Source organism: Xiphias gladius, chromosome 8 (assembly GCF_016859285.1).
Source record: "Xiphias gladius isolate SHS-SW01 ecotype Sanya breed wild chromosome 8, ASM1685928v1, whole genome shotgun sequence".
Taxonomy (NCBI): Eukaryota; Metazoa; Chordata; class Actinopteri; order Istiophoriformes; family Xiphiidae; genus Xiphias; species Xiphias gladius.
This window is the reverse complement of record NC_053407.1, coordinates 17553385-17573662: the sequence shown is the minus strand read 5'-3', so window position 1 is coordinate 17573662 and position 20278 is coordinate 17553385. Positions and strand designations below refer to the sequence as shown.

Genomic DNA, 20278 nt, shown 5'->3' with positions numbered 1-20278 from the left:
CAGGTTTAAACAAATCCCGAGGTGAGCCGAATTTATTTCAAAGAGTTAACAAAGCACTTTTTGTTTCACCTCCAAGTAAAGGGGGTAGATAATCTCGTTAAACAGTTGGCTTCTTTACAAGTGTGATCTTCTGACTGCTTATGTCTCTTGCCCCATTTAACTTTGTTGTAGTAATGTTGGCACATTTGTAGATCTCAGCAGTTCACATATAGTACTTACAGTACAATGTTGCCATACCTGATACAAATGAGGACCAACGCTATGAAAATAAAGCTCTAGTTGTAATAAACCAGAATTTTCCTTTAATAATTACTGAGCAATGTCAGTTTAATGAAACATCTGGTTATAAAAAACAGGCACATGATGCATCTGTACTAATGAGTGGCAGCTGTGAGACTGTTCTGAAATGCACTGCACTGTCTAACAGGTATGAAAGCTTGTTGAAAACAGCGAAAACCCCATAATCATAACAAATCAGAAGCGTCAGAGTGGACGCTTTGGTGCTTGCTGTTCAGCAGCACACTCAGTGCTGTGAAATAGCTGGTTTGGTTTGGTGAACATAAAAGTGGAATGGAAGTGCGGCATGCGAATGGGATGAAGTCGCAGCAGCAGCTATTATAAAAGCTCTCTGACGGCAGCCCGGTTGGTAACGAACGTGCGGGAAAGAGCGAGGAAGAGGAAGAGTGCAGTTGTCTGCTGGGGTCTTAATGGACGATAAATGGAATTGTTGGACCCCCAGTTAAAGCAGTGTGCAGGGTTCAGATTAACTGCGTGTGTCAGTGCGTGTATGGAAGAGTGTGTATGCATCTACATGTTCGAGCACTGCGTGCCTTCGATGAGATGTACTGATGGAGATTTCAAGACTCTGTTAAATAATTCACTCCAGCTTCACTCTGCTCTTGATGCTAACAGAGGCAAAAGCACAGACCTGGCTTTGTTGAAGCACATCTGAGAGTTTATTGTAATGTTAATCACTGCGGGTTCTTGGTTGGCAACCTCTCTTATTGCTGTAAACTTCACAAATTTTAAAATACTGTACAGGGGAAGTAAATAAGCCTTTATGTATATATGTGTGTGTCTGCTGTTCTATTGTGATTTGTTGCACAAGCACATTTTCCCAAACAATAATCAAGGTTAACCATTTGAAATAATATAATACCTCAATTACCCACTTCAGATTAGAAAATCAAACTTCCTGATTGATTATGGCCTTGATAATTGTGACGTTCAAATACTGTAACCTACAACAATGAAAGTTGTTAATAAACCTTTGTGTGAAGATATCCTGCACACTGGGATAATGTTATCTGGCCTTGTGTTTAAGAGCCTTGAAAGTAAAATCCGTTCTACTACTACTGGCCTTTGTTCCATTCTCACAGCTCTCCATTTTGACCCAGGGATTTAAAAAAAACAAAGCCTGGAGACATAAAATGTATATATTTTGAGCTCCCCCCATCTCTACAACCCGCTAATTTTGTGTCATCCTCTGCACACCTGGAGGAGAGCCAAGTGTAGGCTGGCTCTCTAAAGTGAGCTGTAATAGATTTTCAGTGGGCAGAGAGTGGAGGGCGCTCGAGCTGGTCAGCTGGTGGAAGCACCATGCTGGTGTACTGACAGTGACTAAAGCCTGTCGAGACCCTGCTCAATAAAGCAGCCGTTAAACAAGGCTGAACTCTGCTGGGTCACTTCACAGCTGCACTTCTCCTCCTCCTTTTGGGGCTTCAAGCTATAGACGCAGCTTTTGTATTACGACAGCACCAGCAGAATGGCACAACGATTTTGCGTTCACGTCCTGAATTAATCATCTGTGTAGGTGTTTAGCCCCGCCGCAAATGTTGCCTGATGTTTTCCTATCCGACAGGAAAAGATGAAGGGTAAAAATAAGCTGGTCCCGCGGCTGCTGGGGATAACCAAAGAGTCAGTGATGCGAGTGGATGAGAAGACGAAGGATGTGGTGCAGGAGTGGCCTCTGACAACGGTCAAGAGATGGGCTGCCTCCCCCAAGAGCTTCACCCTGGTACTGTGTGACTGTCTGCATCAAGTCCTCAGCAATACTTAGATGGTCAGATGGTAGACATTCCTAATGCTATGTACATATTCAGTTATTCTGTGCACAGTGTGTTTTACACAGCTCTACATCACACATTCAATCTTTCCCCCAATCTTCATTTTCCAATACAAACAGCATCCTAAAAAATTGTTGAGACCTCAGACTCCAATATTGAATGTTTTCAGCATTCTAGCCAGCTGTTTCAGCTGAGTTAACAATAGATGTTTCGGGGAAGAATGTGCAGAATTTGGATGTATTATTTATCTGAAAGCTTTTTCAATGTTCTTTACCAGCTGTTGGCAACAGCTCTCCCTGTTTTCTTCCCATATTGGAGAGGAGTACTCCTTTTTAAAGATGAATAGATTATGCAAATTTGAAAAACTACTCTTAGGTAGATTGATTTAAACTAAACATATTGACCCTCGTGTTTCTGTAGAATGCTTTCAAGTGATCAGTTTTGAGATTCTCTACATCTCGTTTTTAATCAGCCCTTTGGAGAAACAGGGGGGGGCCATAGAAGCCAGTCGGTTTTTCCTTTCATTAGGGGTAGAAATGATGACGGTGCTGCCAAGTTTATTCAGGACCTCACTGCCAGTAAGGCACTTTTTTCATATGTAAGCAGGCCCTTATTTGGTATAGAAATTTTATCAATGCTAGATAGATGTTAAAATACTATGACTTGATTTGCCCTGAGTCTTTGCTGTCTTCCGTGGATTACAAAGGATTTTGGAGAGTACCAGGAGAGTTACTACTCTGTCCAGACTACAGAGGGAGAGCAGATATCCCAACTTATTGCTGGATACATTGATATCATTCTTAAAAAGGCAAGTAATCGAAAATTAAAAGTAAAACTCTTTGAATTAATACAACATACATAAAATTCTCATACATACATAAATTTAGCCTGCATTGGTCACTGTGATATCTGTGGCTCTCTTCTCTACAGAAGCAGAGTAAGGATCGTTTTGGCCTTGAGGGAGATGAGGAATCCACCATGCTGGAGGAATCGGTTTCCCCTAAGAAGTGAGTCGTGCTCATGTATTACCTACTGTTTTTGTATTGTCTGTGAACTGCTACGTGCAGGAGAATGCTGACCAATCTAATTCAGTGAGCACAGTCCAGTTATTCTTCATGAATTTAAACCTTGCTGTTTAATTGTGCATGTGATTACATTTCTGCCTGCCCAGCATAGTACCCCTAAGAGAGGTCATTTTAGAATTAAACACCAAAAGAGTACTTTGAATTTTAAAATAACACTTACTCGATGTTCCGAAATACAATTTGTTAAAGTGCTTCCGTGTACGTTTTTGGTTTTAGCAAACATAAACACAAAACCTGCCTCGGGGTAATGCATCATCTTATTTCACAAAAGAAAGCTGCACCTTTTGGAAGTTTAAGATATCACACAGGTTAAGATATCTTCTCATCAGAAGCTGTTTTAGTCATTAATTTTTTATCTCCCAGTTGTTTGTCGTCTCTCGTGATTTTCCCATTTAGCTTAGTGACCGATGGAAATTAAGGTAATGATTATGGACCACGTCTCTATCACACAGAGCTTGGAAATTTGTGTCAATGGAAATCCACAAGGCTCTTAGTGAAACCACTCTCTGGCAGATTGGGGCATCATATTCCTGCTGTTCATGGGCCAATTGACTCATGTCGTGGTTCTCAGCACAAAGACATAATTGCTGCCTCTCAAAACAAGCCATAATTAACCAATGGAGTCAGGAGCATCTGTTGAGCTGGGCAGGAAAACAGACATTTTCTGTACAGTATTTTTTTCTGACAATGCCTACTTACCTTGGGAATAGTTGTTAACAAGCATGGTAATTGTTCTGATTACAGTTTTGTAATTTTTGTCATCTAAATGATTAACAGTTATGTTATCATCTGGATTAATTATCAGAATTTAAAATCCTCTCATAAGTAAAACAAAGGAAAGTAGCCAACTCAAGAACAACTCCAGAAGTCAAACCACACTGTCTAGACATACCGATAATTATCCTAAAATAGGATCATTTGTTATTGATCTGATGAGTTTTTAAAAGGATAGAAGATTAGATGAAAAGCACCATGAATATTATTACAAAGTCTGCAGCCCTGATGAAATTGTTAATGCAGCATTTCACTTTGTCTGACTTTATATTACTGATATTCCCACTGCACACAAGCTTTCATTTAGATTCACATTTTCACATAACCAGAAGGTCATAGGTTTGAATGCATCTTCATGCATCCTACGCATATGTTCGTTGAAGGTATATGTACATATACAATGAAACAACTTCGTAATTAAAGTGTGATTAAATATGAAATTCATCATGCAATTCTTTTTCTCTTGTATTAGGTCTACAATTTTGCAGCAGCAGTTCAATCGGGTGGGTCGTGTGGAGCATGGCTCAGTAGCACTTCCAGGTATAATTCGGTCTGGGTCCATCGGCGGCCCCGACACCTTTAATGTGGGTACTATGCCCTCAGCCCAGCAGCAGATCACCACAGGGCAGATGCACAGAGGACACATGCCCCCACTGGTGCGTAAGAGCAAGCAAACGTATCCCATAAAAATGCAACTATACCGACTATATATGTACAAACATACCCTCTGAGTCAGCATAGTTCGATAGCATCCAATCTAGGGCCAGTCTTTGCAATTAAAATACTGTGTGCCAAAAAAGTCGATGAGAAAATGATCCATGCGCTCGTTTTTAAAATATCCGAACAGTGTTGAGGTACATCATTCTCACTTTTTTATGTAAATCTGATCCGCTGTGTTTGAAATATTGCTTGTGGTCCCTGCTGACACCAATGAACCACAACGAAAAATATGACTATGGCTGCGAGTGAGATAGGGAATGAAAAGTTCCTTATACTCTCACTAAAAGCCCATCTGTCTTTCGTGGTTTGTAGACATTAGATTGCAAGACTGATGGGCTCGCAATTTTGACAGTGCATGTCGTGTGTTTAGATTGCTTTTTTTTAGTCACTTGCACACTGTGTGTGTCTGTTGTTTGTTGTTGACAGAGCCTGGCCCAGCAGGCCCTGATGGGGACCATCAACAGCAGTATGCAGGCTGTGCAGCAGGCCCAAGCTGACCTTGGACATGTTGATAATCTTCCTCCACTGGGCCACGACTTGGTGAGTCGCCTCTCTACTATTTCTCAGTTTTGAAAAATATTTTAGGATAGATGCAGCATGGATCGATAGAGTACCCCTCCACATCCCATCATTTATAGCTACTCCTCACGTTTCACTTTTCTAACAAGCAAGAGTGTGTGCTTTCTGATATTACAGCCCCCGGTTTTGCGTAGCAAAGAGCTTCGAAAGAATCCAAGCATTTTCATCAAATCAGAGTCCATCATATTTCTCAAATATAATTAAGATGTAGAACTGACTCTAAATGTGGAAGCTGTATTTAATGCTCAAGTGTTTCCAGAGCTGTAGGTGTTACAGTCAGAGTCCTTTAATCCTGCGGAAGGAAGTTTATATGAGCAAAAAATCACCCACTGTGATGAAAGCCAATGGCTCTCCTTTTCCTCCTCCACTCAAAGGCATCCAGGGTTTGGGTTCAGAACAAAGTGGATGAATCCAAACATGAAATCCACTCCCAGGTTGATGCTATCACCGCTGGAACAGCATCTGTGGTCAATCTCACTGCAGGTGAGTGCCCAAGAGAATACTAAACAGCTAAAGAATGGAGCATGCTATCATTTTCAGTTTTCAATTATGTCTACAGCAGAATTCCGGTTTATAAAGACTGCACTGGAAAAAGCTCTAAAGGGAATGGCCCTGTTATTGAATCTATTGTTTATTTTTACATCATTGTAACCCCAAGGTGTGAATAAATAAAAATCTTTTCCAGGTCAGAGTTAAACACTCACTGATGATGATCTTTTTAAACAAAGGTGCATTTTCCATTTATCCCACTAAATATTTATAATGAAAATTAAACCATGAACTTCTTGTCCCAAAGCTCAATTTACTGGCGGTGTCTCTCCCTGCTCCCCATGTTGCTTGGCACAATGCCAGTCAAGTTCTTGCCAGCCTTTTGCGGGATTTTAATCTTACCTCACCATCTGTTTGGTTGCACTTATACTCCCTCCACTATCTCATACAAAGTTTTTCTTCTTCACGGCAACTTGCTCCATCAACAAGTTCATCTCCATGGAACCATTTCAAATGGCCTCTAATTATGACACTGACGCTGATGTCTGTGTAACAGTATATGACACCCAAGCTGACCCTTGGATTAGCTAAATCAATGGGGCAACAGGCACAGCAAATTAAGATGCACAGTAGAGGTGTAATTAGTAATAATGGCCATCCATCCTCCGCAGGTGAGCCCGCAGAAACTGACTATACAGCAGTGGGCTGCGCCATCACCACCATCTCCTCCAATCTCACGGAAATGTCCAAGGGTGTCAAACTACTAGCGGCATTAATGGATGACGAGGTGGGCAGTGGACACAAGCTCATGGGCGCTGCCAGAATGCTGGCAGGAGCTGTATCAGATCTGCTCAGATCTGTTGAGCCTGCAGCCGCTGAGGTGAGAAGCCCACTGGTTGTTGTACTGACTTGGACTTAGTCACCCACTATAATCCCAGTAGCCACAAAGCCACATATAGTGTTGAACTGCATGCTTTCCTTGTTATCAACGTCCCAGTGAAGATGTATTACAGAGGGGCTTTCTGGGATGATTTTGATCCTGAAGTCTGTTTTGGGTCATTCATGGAAGCCTGTGTGAGAACAGGCCAGGCCAGTGTAATGAATGTGGTGATGTCATCTTCATACAGCCCAGACAGACGGTGCTGACTGCGGCAGGAAGCATTGGACAGGCCAGCGGGGACCTGCTCCGTCACATGGGGGAGGGCGAGACCGATGAGAAGTTCCAGGTTGGACACCACCTACTCACTGTTCCTATGACACTGCCGGCCAAACAGGAAGACACACACACATATTCCCAGATCCCCTCTAAATTAGTCAATACACACTTATGTAATCACCTCAGGCTTTATTATTAGACTGTTACTTTATGTGGATTTTATAACAAAGTGTAGGAGAGAGAGCTTTTACTAAGCTTTTACTTTACTACAACGATATAGTTTCTCAGACATCCATTAACACAAGCTTATCTGTAACCTTTGCTATCTGTCTCATTTATTATTTTATATCTAAATTCATTTACCTGCTGCATACACATCTTTTATTCCCTAGATGACTTCTCAAAGCCTTTAGTGTTAATCCCTGGGGAAGAGTGCTCATATATCATCCACATTCTTGGTCTTATGGACTTGGGGCCAATACTCTTCTACTAGAAGATGATGAAGATCAGTGTAGTCGCTTTACTTAATTATACAGATAAAACTTATTGTTCACGTCCTAAAATTCATCGTCACTATCTGCCTCTTGCTAAAGGTACTTTACTGTTATACTGCTGGTCCTTGTGCATGAATTGTCCAGTATTCAAACCATATCAACTGAACAAAATGAGTTAAAAACATTTACTTTCCTGGTCCCATCAGTCACATGTGCGCAGCTGTGCTGTGTTTCAGTGAAGGACATTGATTAATATGTTGCAGGACACCCTGATGAATCTGGCCAAAGCAGTGGCCAATGCAGCTGCTATGTTAGTACTAAAGGCCAAGAACGTGGCCCAGGTGGCCGAGGACACCATATTGCAGAACCGGGTGATCGCAGCTGCCACTCAGTGTGCCCTGTCCACCTCGCAGCTGGTAGCCTGCACCAAGGTACTGATCTAAAACTTGTTAATCTCTGCAGCCAAATAGGTGAAGGGCATAACAACAGGCAGGAAATCCTCCAGTTAGCATGTATTACACTGGTTGCCGCAGCTTTGTTAGATTTTACTTTAGAAATATGAAATATTGTACTTTTTTAAATTTAAAAACTGTTTTTGTGTCATATCTTAAATGAAATGTTTTTTGTTTGTTTTTTTTAAATCAGAAACTAATGAATAACCATTCCATGTTTCATTTAAAAGGCCTCCATTGTTGTTCTTGGTAAGAATTACTGTAGATATAGTCTACTAATAGTATAATTTCGAAGTGGTCCTCAGTTATCGTAATTCGTCTTGAGCTTCTGCCAACGACTGTGTGTGTGGTGCAGGTGGTGAGCCCAACCATCAGCTCCCCAGTGTGTCAGGAGCAGCTTGTCGAGGCCGGGAAGCTGGTGGACCGTTCGGTGGAAACCTGCGTCAAAGCTTGCCGCTCGGCCAGCGACGACAGCGAACTGCTGAAGCAAGTCGGGGCGGCAGCTGGTGTGGTGAGCCAGGCCCTCAGCGACCTGCTGCAGCATGTCCGCCACTACGCCAGCTGTGGAGAGCCCATCGGACGTTATGACCAGGCCACAGACACAATCATGAACGTGACGGAGAACATTTTCACTTCCATGGGTGATGCTGGTGAGTACAAAAATGCATCAAGTTAAGGTTGTTTGGTGTTCTCCTGAGTTTATCCAAACCTTTTTATCAGGTGGTCTTTCCACTTGACTTGTTCTAATGTGTTTTGACCGAGGGCCTTAGGATATTGTCCATATTTGTCCATCTCCATGTTAAGTGATCTTAAAAATCCAGTTGAAATATTTTCAAAGTACGGGCTATTTGTTATGGTTCAAGGCATGAGGCTGAAGAATTTCAAAAACCAGCCAATTTTCAGGGGGTTGTAGGAGACATGTCATCCAAAACCACTACAGAGCTCTCAATCTGGTCCCAATCAACATCAGGGAGGCTTTGAAACTTAAAAGGAAACACATGACCTGGGCATTTTTGGAAGGACAAACTTTTTTTCTTCTACAAATCAACAAGAAAAAAAAGAAAATCTGTAGCAATAGATCAGCACTCAGTGATTAGAGTTAATTCTACAGGTATAATATTGGTTAATTCCAAAGGCCATAGGATGTAGGTTTTAAAGCACCTAGATGTCTTCTCTTTCCAAGAGTTCTCTAGGTGAGTTATTTCAAGCTGTACGTGGGTGTTTGGGAAACACAAGCTTTTTATAACAAGTGTGTGGGGGGATGGTACATATATATTCCGTAGACTTCATTTGTGCGAAAGAGGATGATTCACTAGAAACCTCCAGCTATAAGAGTACATGGAGGTTAAAACAATGATGTGACTCCCAAGGCTAGGATACTTTCAGAAATTTCTTACTGATGCACTGTTGTTATGATGATACTGTCAGCTGATGTTTTGTTACTTCCAAGGAAAATAGTTATCCCTTTAATATCTGGTTGTGTCAGGCCATTGTGGGCAATGTTGCAAATCAGCAAACAGGACTGCATTAACGCAATACTGGATGTATAGGATTTTTGATTCAGTAAAAATATGTGTCTTGATTTTTAAGGTATTTAAGTCATTGAATTAGACAAATAGACATTGCCATTGATTATTTTATCTCTACTGTCTCAACTGAATATCCAAAAAATATAATATTTTACAATATACATATGCGGGTATTTCAATATAAAATTACCTATATGATAGAAGATTTTATTCATACCACACACACCTTTTATGAACATAAGTAGGTACTAATGAGGCACTTAGGGCAGTTAAAACATAAGAATGTGTTTTAGGGTGCAGCCACACTAATCCATCACTGACCTTACATAAATTTGAAAGTGTGCGTGCAGCTGCTTGTGTCAGTTTGGTTAAGAATACTTCTGTCACAAGGAATTCCTCCGCGAAGCTGATGGTTAAACGGATGAAGGCAACTCTGAAACTTAACCATCACTTTCAAAGTTCTGCCTGTCAGAATGGATACAATCTACAACAATCTGCACAACCAGCAGACAGTCCTCTCTGAAAAACAAAAAACAAATGTAAATGGACAGACACCCCAAACTGAATTTGTCTTGTCTTTGTGCTGCAAGTCCTAGTCTATAATCTTGATGTTTGTGGGTGGCGTCTGCTTTTATGTATTTACGTAGTGTATACCTGCATGTGTGAAACAGGTGAGATGGTGCGTCAGGCCAGGGTGTTAGCCCAAGCCACTTCAGACTTGGTCACTGCCATGAGATCTGATGCAGAGGCCGAAGTGGATGTTGACAACTCCAAGAAACTTCTGGCTGCAGCCAAACTCCTGGCTGATGCCACAGCTCGGATGGTGGAGGCTGCTAAGGTGAGACTGTGACAGGTTTACCTTAACGGTGTTATGAAATAAAAATGACTGATTATTTGCTAAAGCACTTCAACTTAATAATCTAATTTTATTGCTTTGTGTCATCATTGCATTACGTTACTTTATTCCAAATGAATACAGAAGACACATTTCTTATTAATTTAACCCCATTGCAAGCAATCAGTTTGATCCACAACTGTTGATAATGTGCATTTTATTCAGTTTTTCTCTGCTATGCTGCATGTCTGATGTAACACTGGATGCAGCATGAAAAGATGAACCAAACTGACCTGCTTCCATTTGATAGAATACACATTTTGACGTTACTGCAAGCACGAACTACCAGCATCATTTCACATCCAAAATATAAGGGTGCAGCATCAGTGGCTCTTAATAAGCCCCTGGCACTGTTGAGCAGGATACTATCAGTGTGAAATACCCGAGCAAGTGAAACGCTGCTTATAGCTCGTTAGATGTTTTTGATCTGGGACACATTAATCACCACATCACTGCCATTATCAAAGACGAAGTGGGAATCTGGCACTGACGGTTTCCTTGGAAACTGTCGGAAAGCAGACGGAGATAAATGCCTCTTTGCATCTGTTGTACAATGTGTATAACCAGAGTTGTTAAACTCATAGCTGTGGTCCAGTAGCTATTGTTGTATACTGTAGTTATGTGTCACTGTCATATGTGTCTGTGTGTGCGCATCTCCATGTGTGCGTGGATGTGCATGTGTGTGTGTGTGCGTCTGTGTGTTTTTTGCGCCCTCAGGGGGCAGCTGCATACCCAGAGAATGAGGACCAGCAGCAGAGGCTCAGAGAGGCAGCTGAGGGGCTCCGTGTGGCCACTAATGCTGCAGCTCAGAATGCGATAAAGAAAAAACTGATCAACAGGCTGGAGGTGAGTCATAGGAGTCAACATGTTCTCATCTTTGTGTTCTTTGACCTTGATCAAAACAAAACCGTCCTCCTTGAGTCCCCTTACCAGTGGAGATGTCACGCAAACATCTCTCTGCCACATTTTGTCATCCCTGTAGTAAGAACATAGTAGAAATGTAGTAGAAATAAATGGAGAGTTTAGACATTAGGCAAAAGGAAACTATATAATATGATAATATCTATAATAATTAAACGCTTCAGCAGTCATTTTTACAAATACAGCACATTTAGTTTATTTGTCTGTGTTATTTCTCTTTCCCGTAGTAGTGAGCTATAAATCCCATTAGTGCTCTGAATGAACTATCTTGGTGTAAAGATCTGTGTGTAGCCCTTGGTGTCAGTTTGCCCCTAATGACTAGCCCCTCTCTGCGCCAGAGCACCCAATGTTCAATTTCCCAGGCACATAAACTGTGCATTACCCAGGCCTGAGATCAGTCTGCTATCAGACATATATCTCAGTCCGCCTCCTTGCATCAAATGGTCACACTAACTGGTGCTAATGGTTGCCTCCATCATGGAAACGTGTGACCCAGTGAAGACCAAAGTATCATGACTCTGCAAGAGTGCACGTAGCAGTTATCACAGACACATTTAGGCCCATTAAGACCCCAATAATCTCACCTGTTGTCTCCTGACACAGTGTTGCTGCGCATATAAACACATACTTTTATTTAGAAGCAAATACAATATTCTGTCTAGAATTTTATAAAATATAGAAAGCACACCAGGCCATAGATAGAAAATGCTACTCCTTACCTATCGTATCAGTTCTACTTTCAGCTCAGTCTTGTTTTTTTCTCAATGTAATGATATCATCTATTCCATGTTTCTTTTATTGTCCTCGCCTCCTCATCCACTCAACAAGGGAAGTCTTTCCCTCTGTTTTCAATCTTGTCATCACTTCAAAGCTAGTGTTGTGTCTGTGAATTAATGTGAGCTAAGAAGTATATTTTCAGTGCTTTAGTTTTGGCAACATAACAAAGGGAAAGCAACGCTGATCATATCGTGAAATTAAGAATGAGTAGTTCTATCCCACCCATTTCCACTTCTTACAAAACGTTTTAGTTTGTGACCCCTCTTCATTTGATTAGAACAAATCTGTCTGAGTACAGAACATGACAGCATTATACTGTACGGAGCAAATGTGAATGTTACACTTAGCCAGGCACCACTCTCTTACTTTAGCCTCAATGATTTCCATTTTTTATCTGCTCAACAGATAGCTGCAAAACAAGCGGCGGCTGCTGCTACTCAGACCATCGCAGCTGCCCAAAATGCTGCTGCTTCCAACAAAAATACTGCCTCACACCAACAGCTAGTACACAGCTGCAAGGTATGGTCATGTACTCTTTTTACCTCTGTATTTAAAAAATGCTGTCCAATAATTTATTGGAAGACTCAAATCTTATTATACGTATTGTCATAAAATAGGTATGCTTTGGTAGTCTTGGAGACGCTTTTCTCTTTCAAACATGATGGTGTGGATATGACGCATAGATTAAAGGTGTGTTTAAATACAGGCAGTAGCAGATAGCATTCCCCAGTTGGTGCAGGGAATGAGGAGCAGCCAGGCCCAGCCTGAGGAGCTGGGTGCACAGCTCGCCCTCATCATAGCCAGCCAGAGCTTCTTACAGGTTAGTCCTTTCACCATGACACAGACAGCAACTATCAAACTCTCATCAGACACACACACACAAAAAAGTGCTCTTCTTGTGCTTATGAGCTAATTGTTGTTTTTTCTGTCACCATCCCTCAGCCTGGAAGTAAGATGGTAACGTCTGCAAAGTCAGCAGTTCCGACGGTGGCTGACCAGGCTGCCGCTATGCAACTGGGCCAGTGTGCCAAGAACCTTGCTACCTGCCTGGCAGAGCTCAGAACTGCCACCCAGAAGGTACCTATACACAACACTGTTAGAGATAGCAGGATTCATATCACTGACACAGGAAATTTGTTCTTCTCTGATGACACGTTTGGTTGTAAGGCGTGCAGTTAGGAAACTAGGTAAGCCAAGTTCTTTGATTTCATTTAGAGATACCAGACAGTGTACATAAGATTACATCCTGTCTGCTCTGTATAATGGATGGATGCATGCATGTGACTAACCTGTGTGTGTGTGTGTGTGTGTGTGTGTGTGTGTGTGTGTGCGTGCGCGTGCGTGTGCGCGTGCATGTGCGTGCGTGTGTTGTCTGAAGGCCCATGAAGCATGTGGCCCTCTGGAGATCGACTCAGCCCTCAAAACAGTGCAGACACTCAAGAGTGAACTTCAGGATGCCAAGATGTCTGTCATTGATGGCCAACTCAAACCTCTTCCTGGGGAAACAGTCAGTACATAGCAACATCCACCGTGAAGTTCAGGATAACATTATACTTTAGATATCCAACTGTAGAAGTGCTAACACGGCGAGGAGATCATAGCTATAAATCAAATTTTATTTGTGTGTTCTGTCGCTCACACAGCTGGAGAAGTGTGCTCAGGATCTGGGAAGTACATCTAAGACTGTGGGCTCCTCCATGGCCCAGCTGCTGACATGTGCTGCACAAGGCAATGAACATTATACAGGTAATAAAAGTTTATTCTACACAGAGAGCAGGTCTCAGAAGCATAAGTAGCTATATAGTTAAATAATTTCTGTCTAAATAGGAGTGGATGGATACAATCAATATACAGTATATAGATTTCTGACTGTAACTTTTATTGCAAAAGAAGTTCCTGTGCAAAGTGGGAGTGTGAGAATAGAGCAGGTAGAGAAAATTATGACTCCTTAACTCAGCCCTTGGAGTCTGTCATGCCCTGGCTGTTTTGCCGTCAATTCTGGCTGAGTTGAAGATCTCAGGGGAGGAGAGATTAAGACAGATAGAGAATAAAATTTCTAACAATGAGTGCTCCCAGGCAGCACTTCATGCTGCTCGCTACTCATTAATCTTATTTTCACTAGATTTAACATTCCATCAGCAAATCGAGCCACTTGACTAGTTAATGCAATTTGATGTAATTTGCTGCTTTTTTTTCTCGCCTCTATGTATAATAAGTTAAAGGCACCTCCCGTGTGGGGCCATCTTTATTGTATTAACTCATTTATTTAAACAATGAGGGCATTTCACTTTCACAGTTTGTTCACAGTTTGGTACTGCTAGCCCCTGCCAGCTGATTTTCACAATGCTATTACAATCACAGTAAGGCAAGGAATTACACATACCTCTCAGTAGCTCCTGTATTGCTTAAAAAGAATGCTGAAAAGCAAAAGTAATGAGATTGAAATGAATGTGTTTAGTACAATGTCGGTTTCAGTTTCTGCAGAAACATGGTTACTTACTCTCACTATATTAAAAGGTACAGCAGAGGAGAAAGTGATTACAATATTTCCTCTATATCTGTAGAATAGTACACCTGTGTTCATGTCCATAGATGCTACAGTACATTGTCTGTAGCGACAATGTAACGGTTGGGTTATGTCTCAGTTTTCTTGTATTTACTACTGTTATTATATTTTGGTTTGCCGCATGATTTTCTCTCAGTATTTGTCCTTATGATTGAAATTAGTCATTGCCATTTCAATATGTGGCTGGTTGTTTGCAGGTGTGGCTGCCAGAGAAACAGCACAGGCTTTAAGGACACTGGCCCAAGCAGCCAGAGGTGTAGCAGCCAGCACCAAGGAGCCGCAGGCTGCAGCTGCAATGCTTGACTCAGCCCAGTGCGTCATGGAGGGCTCGGCAATGTTGATTCATGAAGCACATCAGGCCCTGGTTCATCCTGGTGATGCTGAGAGTCAGCAAAGACTGGCACAGGTAGCATAGCTCCCAGTAGTATATACCCCAGACACAGTGATATTAATGTAGCGATCACATCTTTCCTCTCAGGCCCCTCTCTCTCCTCTACTGATTTATTAACATTTCTTCTTACCATAACAATCATCCCCTCTAAGCGTTGCTATTTTCTCTCTTCTCTGTCTCTCGCCTGGTATTTCTTTCTCAAGAGTGACAGCGTAAAACTGCTCATTCTCCTGCAGCCCTTCAGAGAATAAACATATTGTTTGGCATATATCTGTGACACCAGCATAAATTACTGACACGGATTACTGTGCACCGCTGTGAGCCCAATTTGCATTTGAGATGTTTTCCCCCTTATAGCTTTGTTCTGGGACTTTATATTGTGTTGCACAGTTAGAATGACTAACGGCAATCCAATGACAGAGCGTTTTGCTGTGTTTCAGGTGGCCAAAGCAGTGTCGCACTCCCTGAATAATTGTGTGAATTGCCTGCCAGGCCAGAAGGATGTTGACATGGCCCTCAGGAGCATTGGAGAAGCAAGCAAGAAGCTGCTGGTGGACATTGTAAGTCCTGCTCAAGCTTTTACTTGGGGATTTGTTGACATTTCGTGTATGTGTATTGACACAAACATATGTACCGTACAAGTACATTCATGTAGATTCAAGGACATCACCACATAAGTGAAGAGGGTATTCCATTTGACTTGACTTTCGATATTCTACAGTATGGCTAATGTGTGTCTTGTCTTTGAAGCTCCCTCCCTGCAGTAAGACATTCCAGGAGGCCCAGACTGATCTGAACCACACGGCAGCTGAGCTCAACCACTCCGCAGGCGAGGTCGTCCACTCCTCCCGTGGAACAAGCAGCAAGCTGGCTGCAGCCTCGGGGAAGTTCAGCCAAGACTTTGATGAGTTCCTGGACGCTGGCATTGAGATGGCAGGACACACCCAAGTAGGTTTCATGATCATACATCGCGTCCACACTCCACTGAATCAATTCAGTGATTATCCACTGCCACCAAGATTTTACACGTGGAGAGGTGTGCTCACATGAAAGACTTATATACTGAGCGGTGGAACTCATATTTTTGTGTCACTTTAGTACCTAAGCTATTTAAGTCATTTATTAATTAGACCTTCTCATCTAATTCACTTAGGCACATGACTGTCCCCAGGAGCACTAACATAGTCAGATGTAATGAGATCTTGTGATGTTCTTGCTCTGGCTATTTTGCTCATTAATTCGGAATTTGGTCTGGGATTGGAGTTGATGTAGCATGACACCCGAGCTTTAATCATGCTCATAGACCCCTGCTGAGGGAGGAAAGAGGATATAGATGGTCAGAACATATTAAAAGTGTTCTTTACAATATTTTGTCCCTTAACAGATGTTGCTGGTATAATAAATATTCTGTACAAAATCACCTTTATTTTTCTTTTTTCTTCCCGTGCAGAGCAAGGAGGACCAGATTCAAGTCATTGGTAATCTGAAGAACATCTCCATGGCATCCAGTAAGCTGCTGCTGGCTGCCAAGTCTCTGTCTGTGGATCCAGGTGCAGCCAATGCTAAGAATCTTCTAGCTGTGGCAGCAAGGTGCGATAAGATGCAAATAGCAGCTGATATGTATCTGATATTCTCTTCATTTTTTTCTAATTAAGCTCTTACAGTATTTGTTAGTAAACTGAACCAATTTTGTCCTAAATATGAATCCTTTTCCAGATTCAAGCCTGTAGCAAGTTGTGAAAAATTCAAATTTTATACTTAAATGTTGCAAAACATCTCCCCACTGCATCTGTACGCCACTCCTAAGCTTTGTCTGTTCAGCGTTGCTGGAGGGAGTACGTATCTTCCCCCTTGTGGAGAGAAGCCAAGCAGCTGGTCTCGCAGGGCTTTGGGCCTGACTGACTTCTCTCTGTCTAATTAGGAAGATGGAAGCTTTGGCTAGAGCCTGTCTGTGCTCAGCAAGGCTGAACGCAAACTCAAGACAATCTCGGCACTCCTGTGTGCTGTGTTAGCCTATCGCAGTGAGAGGCCAGCATTGCCACGCTTGAATAGGGGAGCTAAAAGCATGTGTGAGTGACTGTGAGTGAAGCCAGGCCGGGTGTGCATGCAGAGGACACATGTGCGAGCTAAAAAGCCTGTGTGGCTGCCTGTGTGTTCCAGGGCGGTGACAGAGAGTATTAACCAGCTGATCACACTCTGTACCCAGCAAGCAGCAGGACAAAAGGAGTGTGACAACGCCTTGAGGGAGTTGGAGGTAGCCGTCCTCACATACACCGTACCATACACACAGACCTCCTCCTTTTCAGGCCTGTTTTATGTTGCCTGTGCATGCTTGTACTGCATGTTTCCCATCTGAGAAACTAAGTTCATTATTTCATCCTTCCCTTCCTTCTGTTTTACATTTGATTACTCCGGTCATTCATTGGACATTAGATTCAGAACTACAGTAACTATAGTAACTGGTTGAAAAAGAGCATTTTGCTTGGTTATGGCGATTTATTATGGTAGCTTGATTTACATTTCTAATATTTAATTTTCAAATATAATTTAAATAGATGATAAAAGTGTAAGGGTATCATAGCAGAATTGTTCAGCGGTGTGTCTATTGTAGTTATTATTTTTGTCGCTTTCTGTATACAGGCTGTCAGAGGGCTCCTAGATAATCCCAACGAGCCTGTCAACGAACTCTCCTACTTTGACTGCATCGAGAGCGTCATGGAAAACTCAAAGGTACAGGCTCTTAAAAAATTTTGTGTACCATATACATGAACTGTCAGTGATATTTTACATAGTAGGCAGCTGAATATCCAATTTTTACACATTTACTCCATTTCTGAATGCCTCAGGTCCTAGGAGAGTCGATGGCAGGCATTTCTCAGCACTGTAAGACAGGTGATGTGGTGGCCTTTGGGGAGAGTGTGGGTGTGGCATCCAAAGCTCTGTGTGGGCTAACGGAGGCTGCAGGACAGGTAAGATCAATTTCCTTTCCTATTTCTCTTCCTTTCCTATTTATTTAGAAATATCAAAGAACATGGACTGCCTGTGGGGGTGTTAGCTTGTCTGTGACAACAAATGTGGTCTTGGAGGACAATAAAAGACCTGTGTAGTGGCAAACTGATACATTAGGATCACTATGTTTCTGTTTTGTGCCCTGTAGGCGTCTTATCTTGTAGGTGTGTCTGATCCCAATAGTCAGTCAGGCCACGAGGGGCTGGTGGATCCCATCCAGTTTGCAAGGGCCCACCAAGCTATACAGATGGCTTGTCAGAACTTAGTGGACCCAGCCAGTAGTCCCTCACAGGTGAGAAGTTCCAAGCCGGCACTGCAAAATATTACACAACCATTCCCTGGCATAAGGGAACTGCACTTGGGTATATAGATCTCTTGTGACTTTAATAAAATGGGTCATTAAGTTTGAAAACCTTAAAATTGACCCAAATGTCGTAAATAATTTACTCTGCACACCTCACCAGAATGCTTCATTTTATACAACTCTGCTTTTTGTTTGATCATGTTTATCTGTTTGCCAGGTCTTGTCTGCAGCAACAATTGTAGCCAAACACACCTCAGCTCTCTGTAATGCCTGCCGCCTGGCTTCCTCTAAAACCTCCAACCCTGTGGCTAGGAGACAGTTTGTCCAGTCAGCCAAAGAGGTGGCCAACACCACAGCCAACCTTGTCAAAACCATCAAGGTCAACTCCCCAACTGATCAAAACGTTGAGTGTAAATTTGTTACAGAATTTCGTCAAGCGAGAAGCTGTGGATGTGTGTATAATTCACTCACTTCCAAAAATACAGCCAAAATGGACAAATATTCAAATGCAATTGTCTTGTTTCAGGCCTTAGATGGAGATTTTTCTGAGGAGAACAGAAACAGGTGCCGCGTCGCTACGACCCCACTCCTCGAGGCTGTGGAAAACCTCTCAACCTTTGCCAGCAACCCTGAGTTTGCAAGCATCCCGGCTCAGATCAGCAATGAGGTATTCATCCATTTTGATGCTTGCTTGTAATGCCCCATTTAGAATGTTATTTTTCAATTTTTTCCACAGTTGCTAATGACTGAAGTGAATGAAAATGAATAATATTTTATTCAATATTTTATGACTTCCTCCGTTCTCAGAAACACCCAATTTGTCAGTTTTTTCCACTCATCCTACCGAGGATCTCGAAGCTACTCTTCAGAGAGATTTAATGACTATGTTTGTGACTGTGTGCACTCAATCCCCTTGAAACAGGCGCTCTTATATGAGCCAACACAAAAAGGTTTGTACAGCAAACATGGGGGGGATTTAGAACGAGGTCCAATTTTCCCTTTTCTTTAAATGTCAAGAAAAGACGAAGAGAAGAAGGAAAAAGATGGATTTTTATTTTTCAATCTCTCACAGTCCTCTAAAAGCTTTATGGCTGTAATCTGTTGGAGGGCAGTGTTTAACGGCACTCTCTCAGCACAGCTGCTCTAATCTTCAGCTTGTTAATCTAATTGTCGAGGGAGGCTTTGGCTCGGATCATAAAGACTGAAGGTGTTTCTACTTGCGTCTGTGTAAAGCTGCCTTTCTAATCTCATCTATCCCTTAGATTGCAACTTTGATCTCTCCAAGGTAGTCAAGGAATATTAACAGCTCTGTCATACCAATGTGGCGATGTGGCTTCGTTGTTGAGCTGTTACCTGGGCTGTAGTTTCACCTGCACTAATCTTTTCATTTCCACAGGGCTCAGCAGCACAGGAGCCTATTGTGCGTTCAGCCCGCTCCATGCTCGATAGCTCCACTTACCTTTTAGAAACAGCCCGCTCACTGGTCCTCAACCCCAAAGATCCTCCCACCTGGTCCATACTAGCTGGCCACTCCAGGACAGTTTCTGACTCCATCAAGAGCCTCATCACCTCCATTAGGTTCGTATTAATCCCATAACAACATCTGTCTCTGCAGGATTATCCTGAATCGGTTTTTAAAGGTATGCTCACAGTTGGTGGGGAAAAAAAAAAAAAGTTTTTGAAGCTGGAGGGCTTATTCTGTGGTATCTGTTCAGCTAAGCAATAAATTGCCACGCTAATTTATAGCTGCTGAGATTCACGCTGCCTTGTAATCGATTAGTGAAAATTATAGAACAGTGATGAGATGATGAGACTTGCCTATGGAGGATCTGAAACACATTTAACCAAAGATAGGGCCCCACTCAATTCTATCTTCATCATCATCCTCCAGTCACATGCATAGACTACACTATTCTCACAGCAGCTAAGGCTTAGCATAACCTGCATTTGATTTAACCCTGACTGAGGGTATTTTTAAAGAAGTAGTTCAGCACTTCTTTTTTTTTTTTTTCACTTTCTTGCTGAGAATTAGATGAGAAGATTGAAGCCACTCTCATGTCTCTACACTAAA

At 42.2% G+C, this 20278-nt stretch overlaps 1 protein-coding gene across 6 annotated transcripts in view; it reads left to right on the top strand.

Annotated features, from left to right (window-relative positions):
• tln2b (talin 2b) overlaps window positions 1–20278 on the top strand; it is an 80986-nt gene that overhangs the window by 39724 nt on the left and 20984 nt on the right. For 4 of the 6 annotated variants that reach the window (XM_040132543.1, XM_040132542.1, XM_040132540.1 and 1 more), the window contains exons 10-37: window positions 1862–2017; window positions 2773–2874; window positions 2997–3073; window positions 4398–4581; window positions 5072–5185; window positions 5599–5707; window positions 6385–6593; window positions 6841–6939; window positions 7627–7794; window positions 8171–8465; window positions 10016–10182; window positions 10957–11085; window positions 12343–12456; window positions 12644–12757; window positions 12880–13014; window positions 13316–13444; window positions 13581–13683; window positions 14701–14909; window positions 15335–15454; window positions 15645–15842; window positions 16345–16484; window positions 17055–17148; window positions 17535–17624; window positions 17741–17863; window positions 18052–18195; window positions 18425–18610; window positions 18734–18874; window positions 19604–19785. In XM_040132543.1, the coding sequence (XP_039988477.1) occupies window positions 1862–2017; window positions 2773–2874; window positions 2997–3073; window positions 4398–4581; window positions 5072–5185; window positions 5599–5707; window positions 6385–6593; window positions 6841–6939; window positions 7627–7794; window positions 8171–8465; window positions 10016–10182; window positions 10957–11085; window positions 12343–12456; window positions 12644–12757; window positions 12880–13014; window positions 13316–13444; window positions 13581–13683; window positions 14701–14909; window positions 15335–15454; window positions 15645–15842; window positions 16345–16484; window positions 17055–17148; window positions 17535–17624; window positions 17741–17863; window positions 18052–18195; window positions 18425–18610; window positions 18734–18874; window positions 19604–19785 (4031 nt within the window). The remainder of the gene's footprint in view (window positions 1–1861; window positions 2018–2772; window positions 2875–2996; window positions 3074–4397; window positions 4582–5071; window positions 5186–5598; window positions 5708–6384; window positions 6594–6840; window positions 6940–7626; window positions 7795–8170; window positions 8466–10015; window positions 10183–10956; window positions 11086–12342; window positions 12457–12643; window positions 12758–12879; window positions 13015–13315; window positions 13445–13580; window positions 13684–14700; window positions 14910–15334; window positions 15455–15644; window positions 15843–16344; window positions 16485–17054; window positions 17149–17534; window positions 17625–17740; window positions 17864–18051; window positions 18196–18424; window positions 18611–18733; window positions 18875–19603; window positions 19786–20278) is intronic. The other 2 variants (XM_040132545.1, XM_040132544.1) reach the window with 1 other exon arrangement.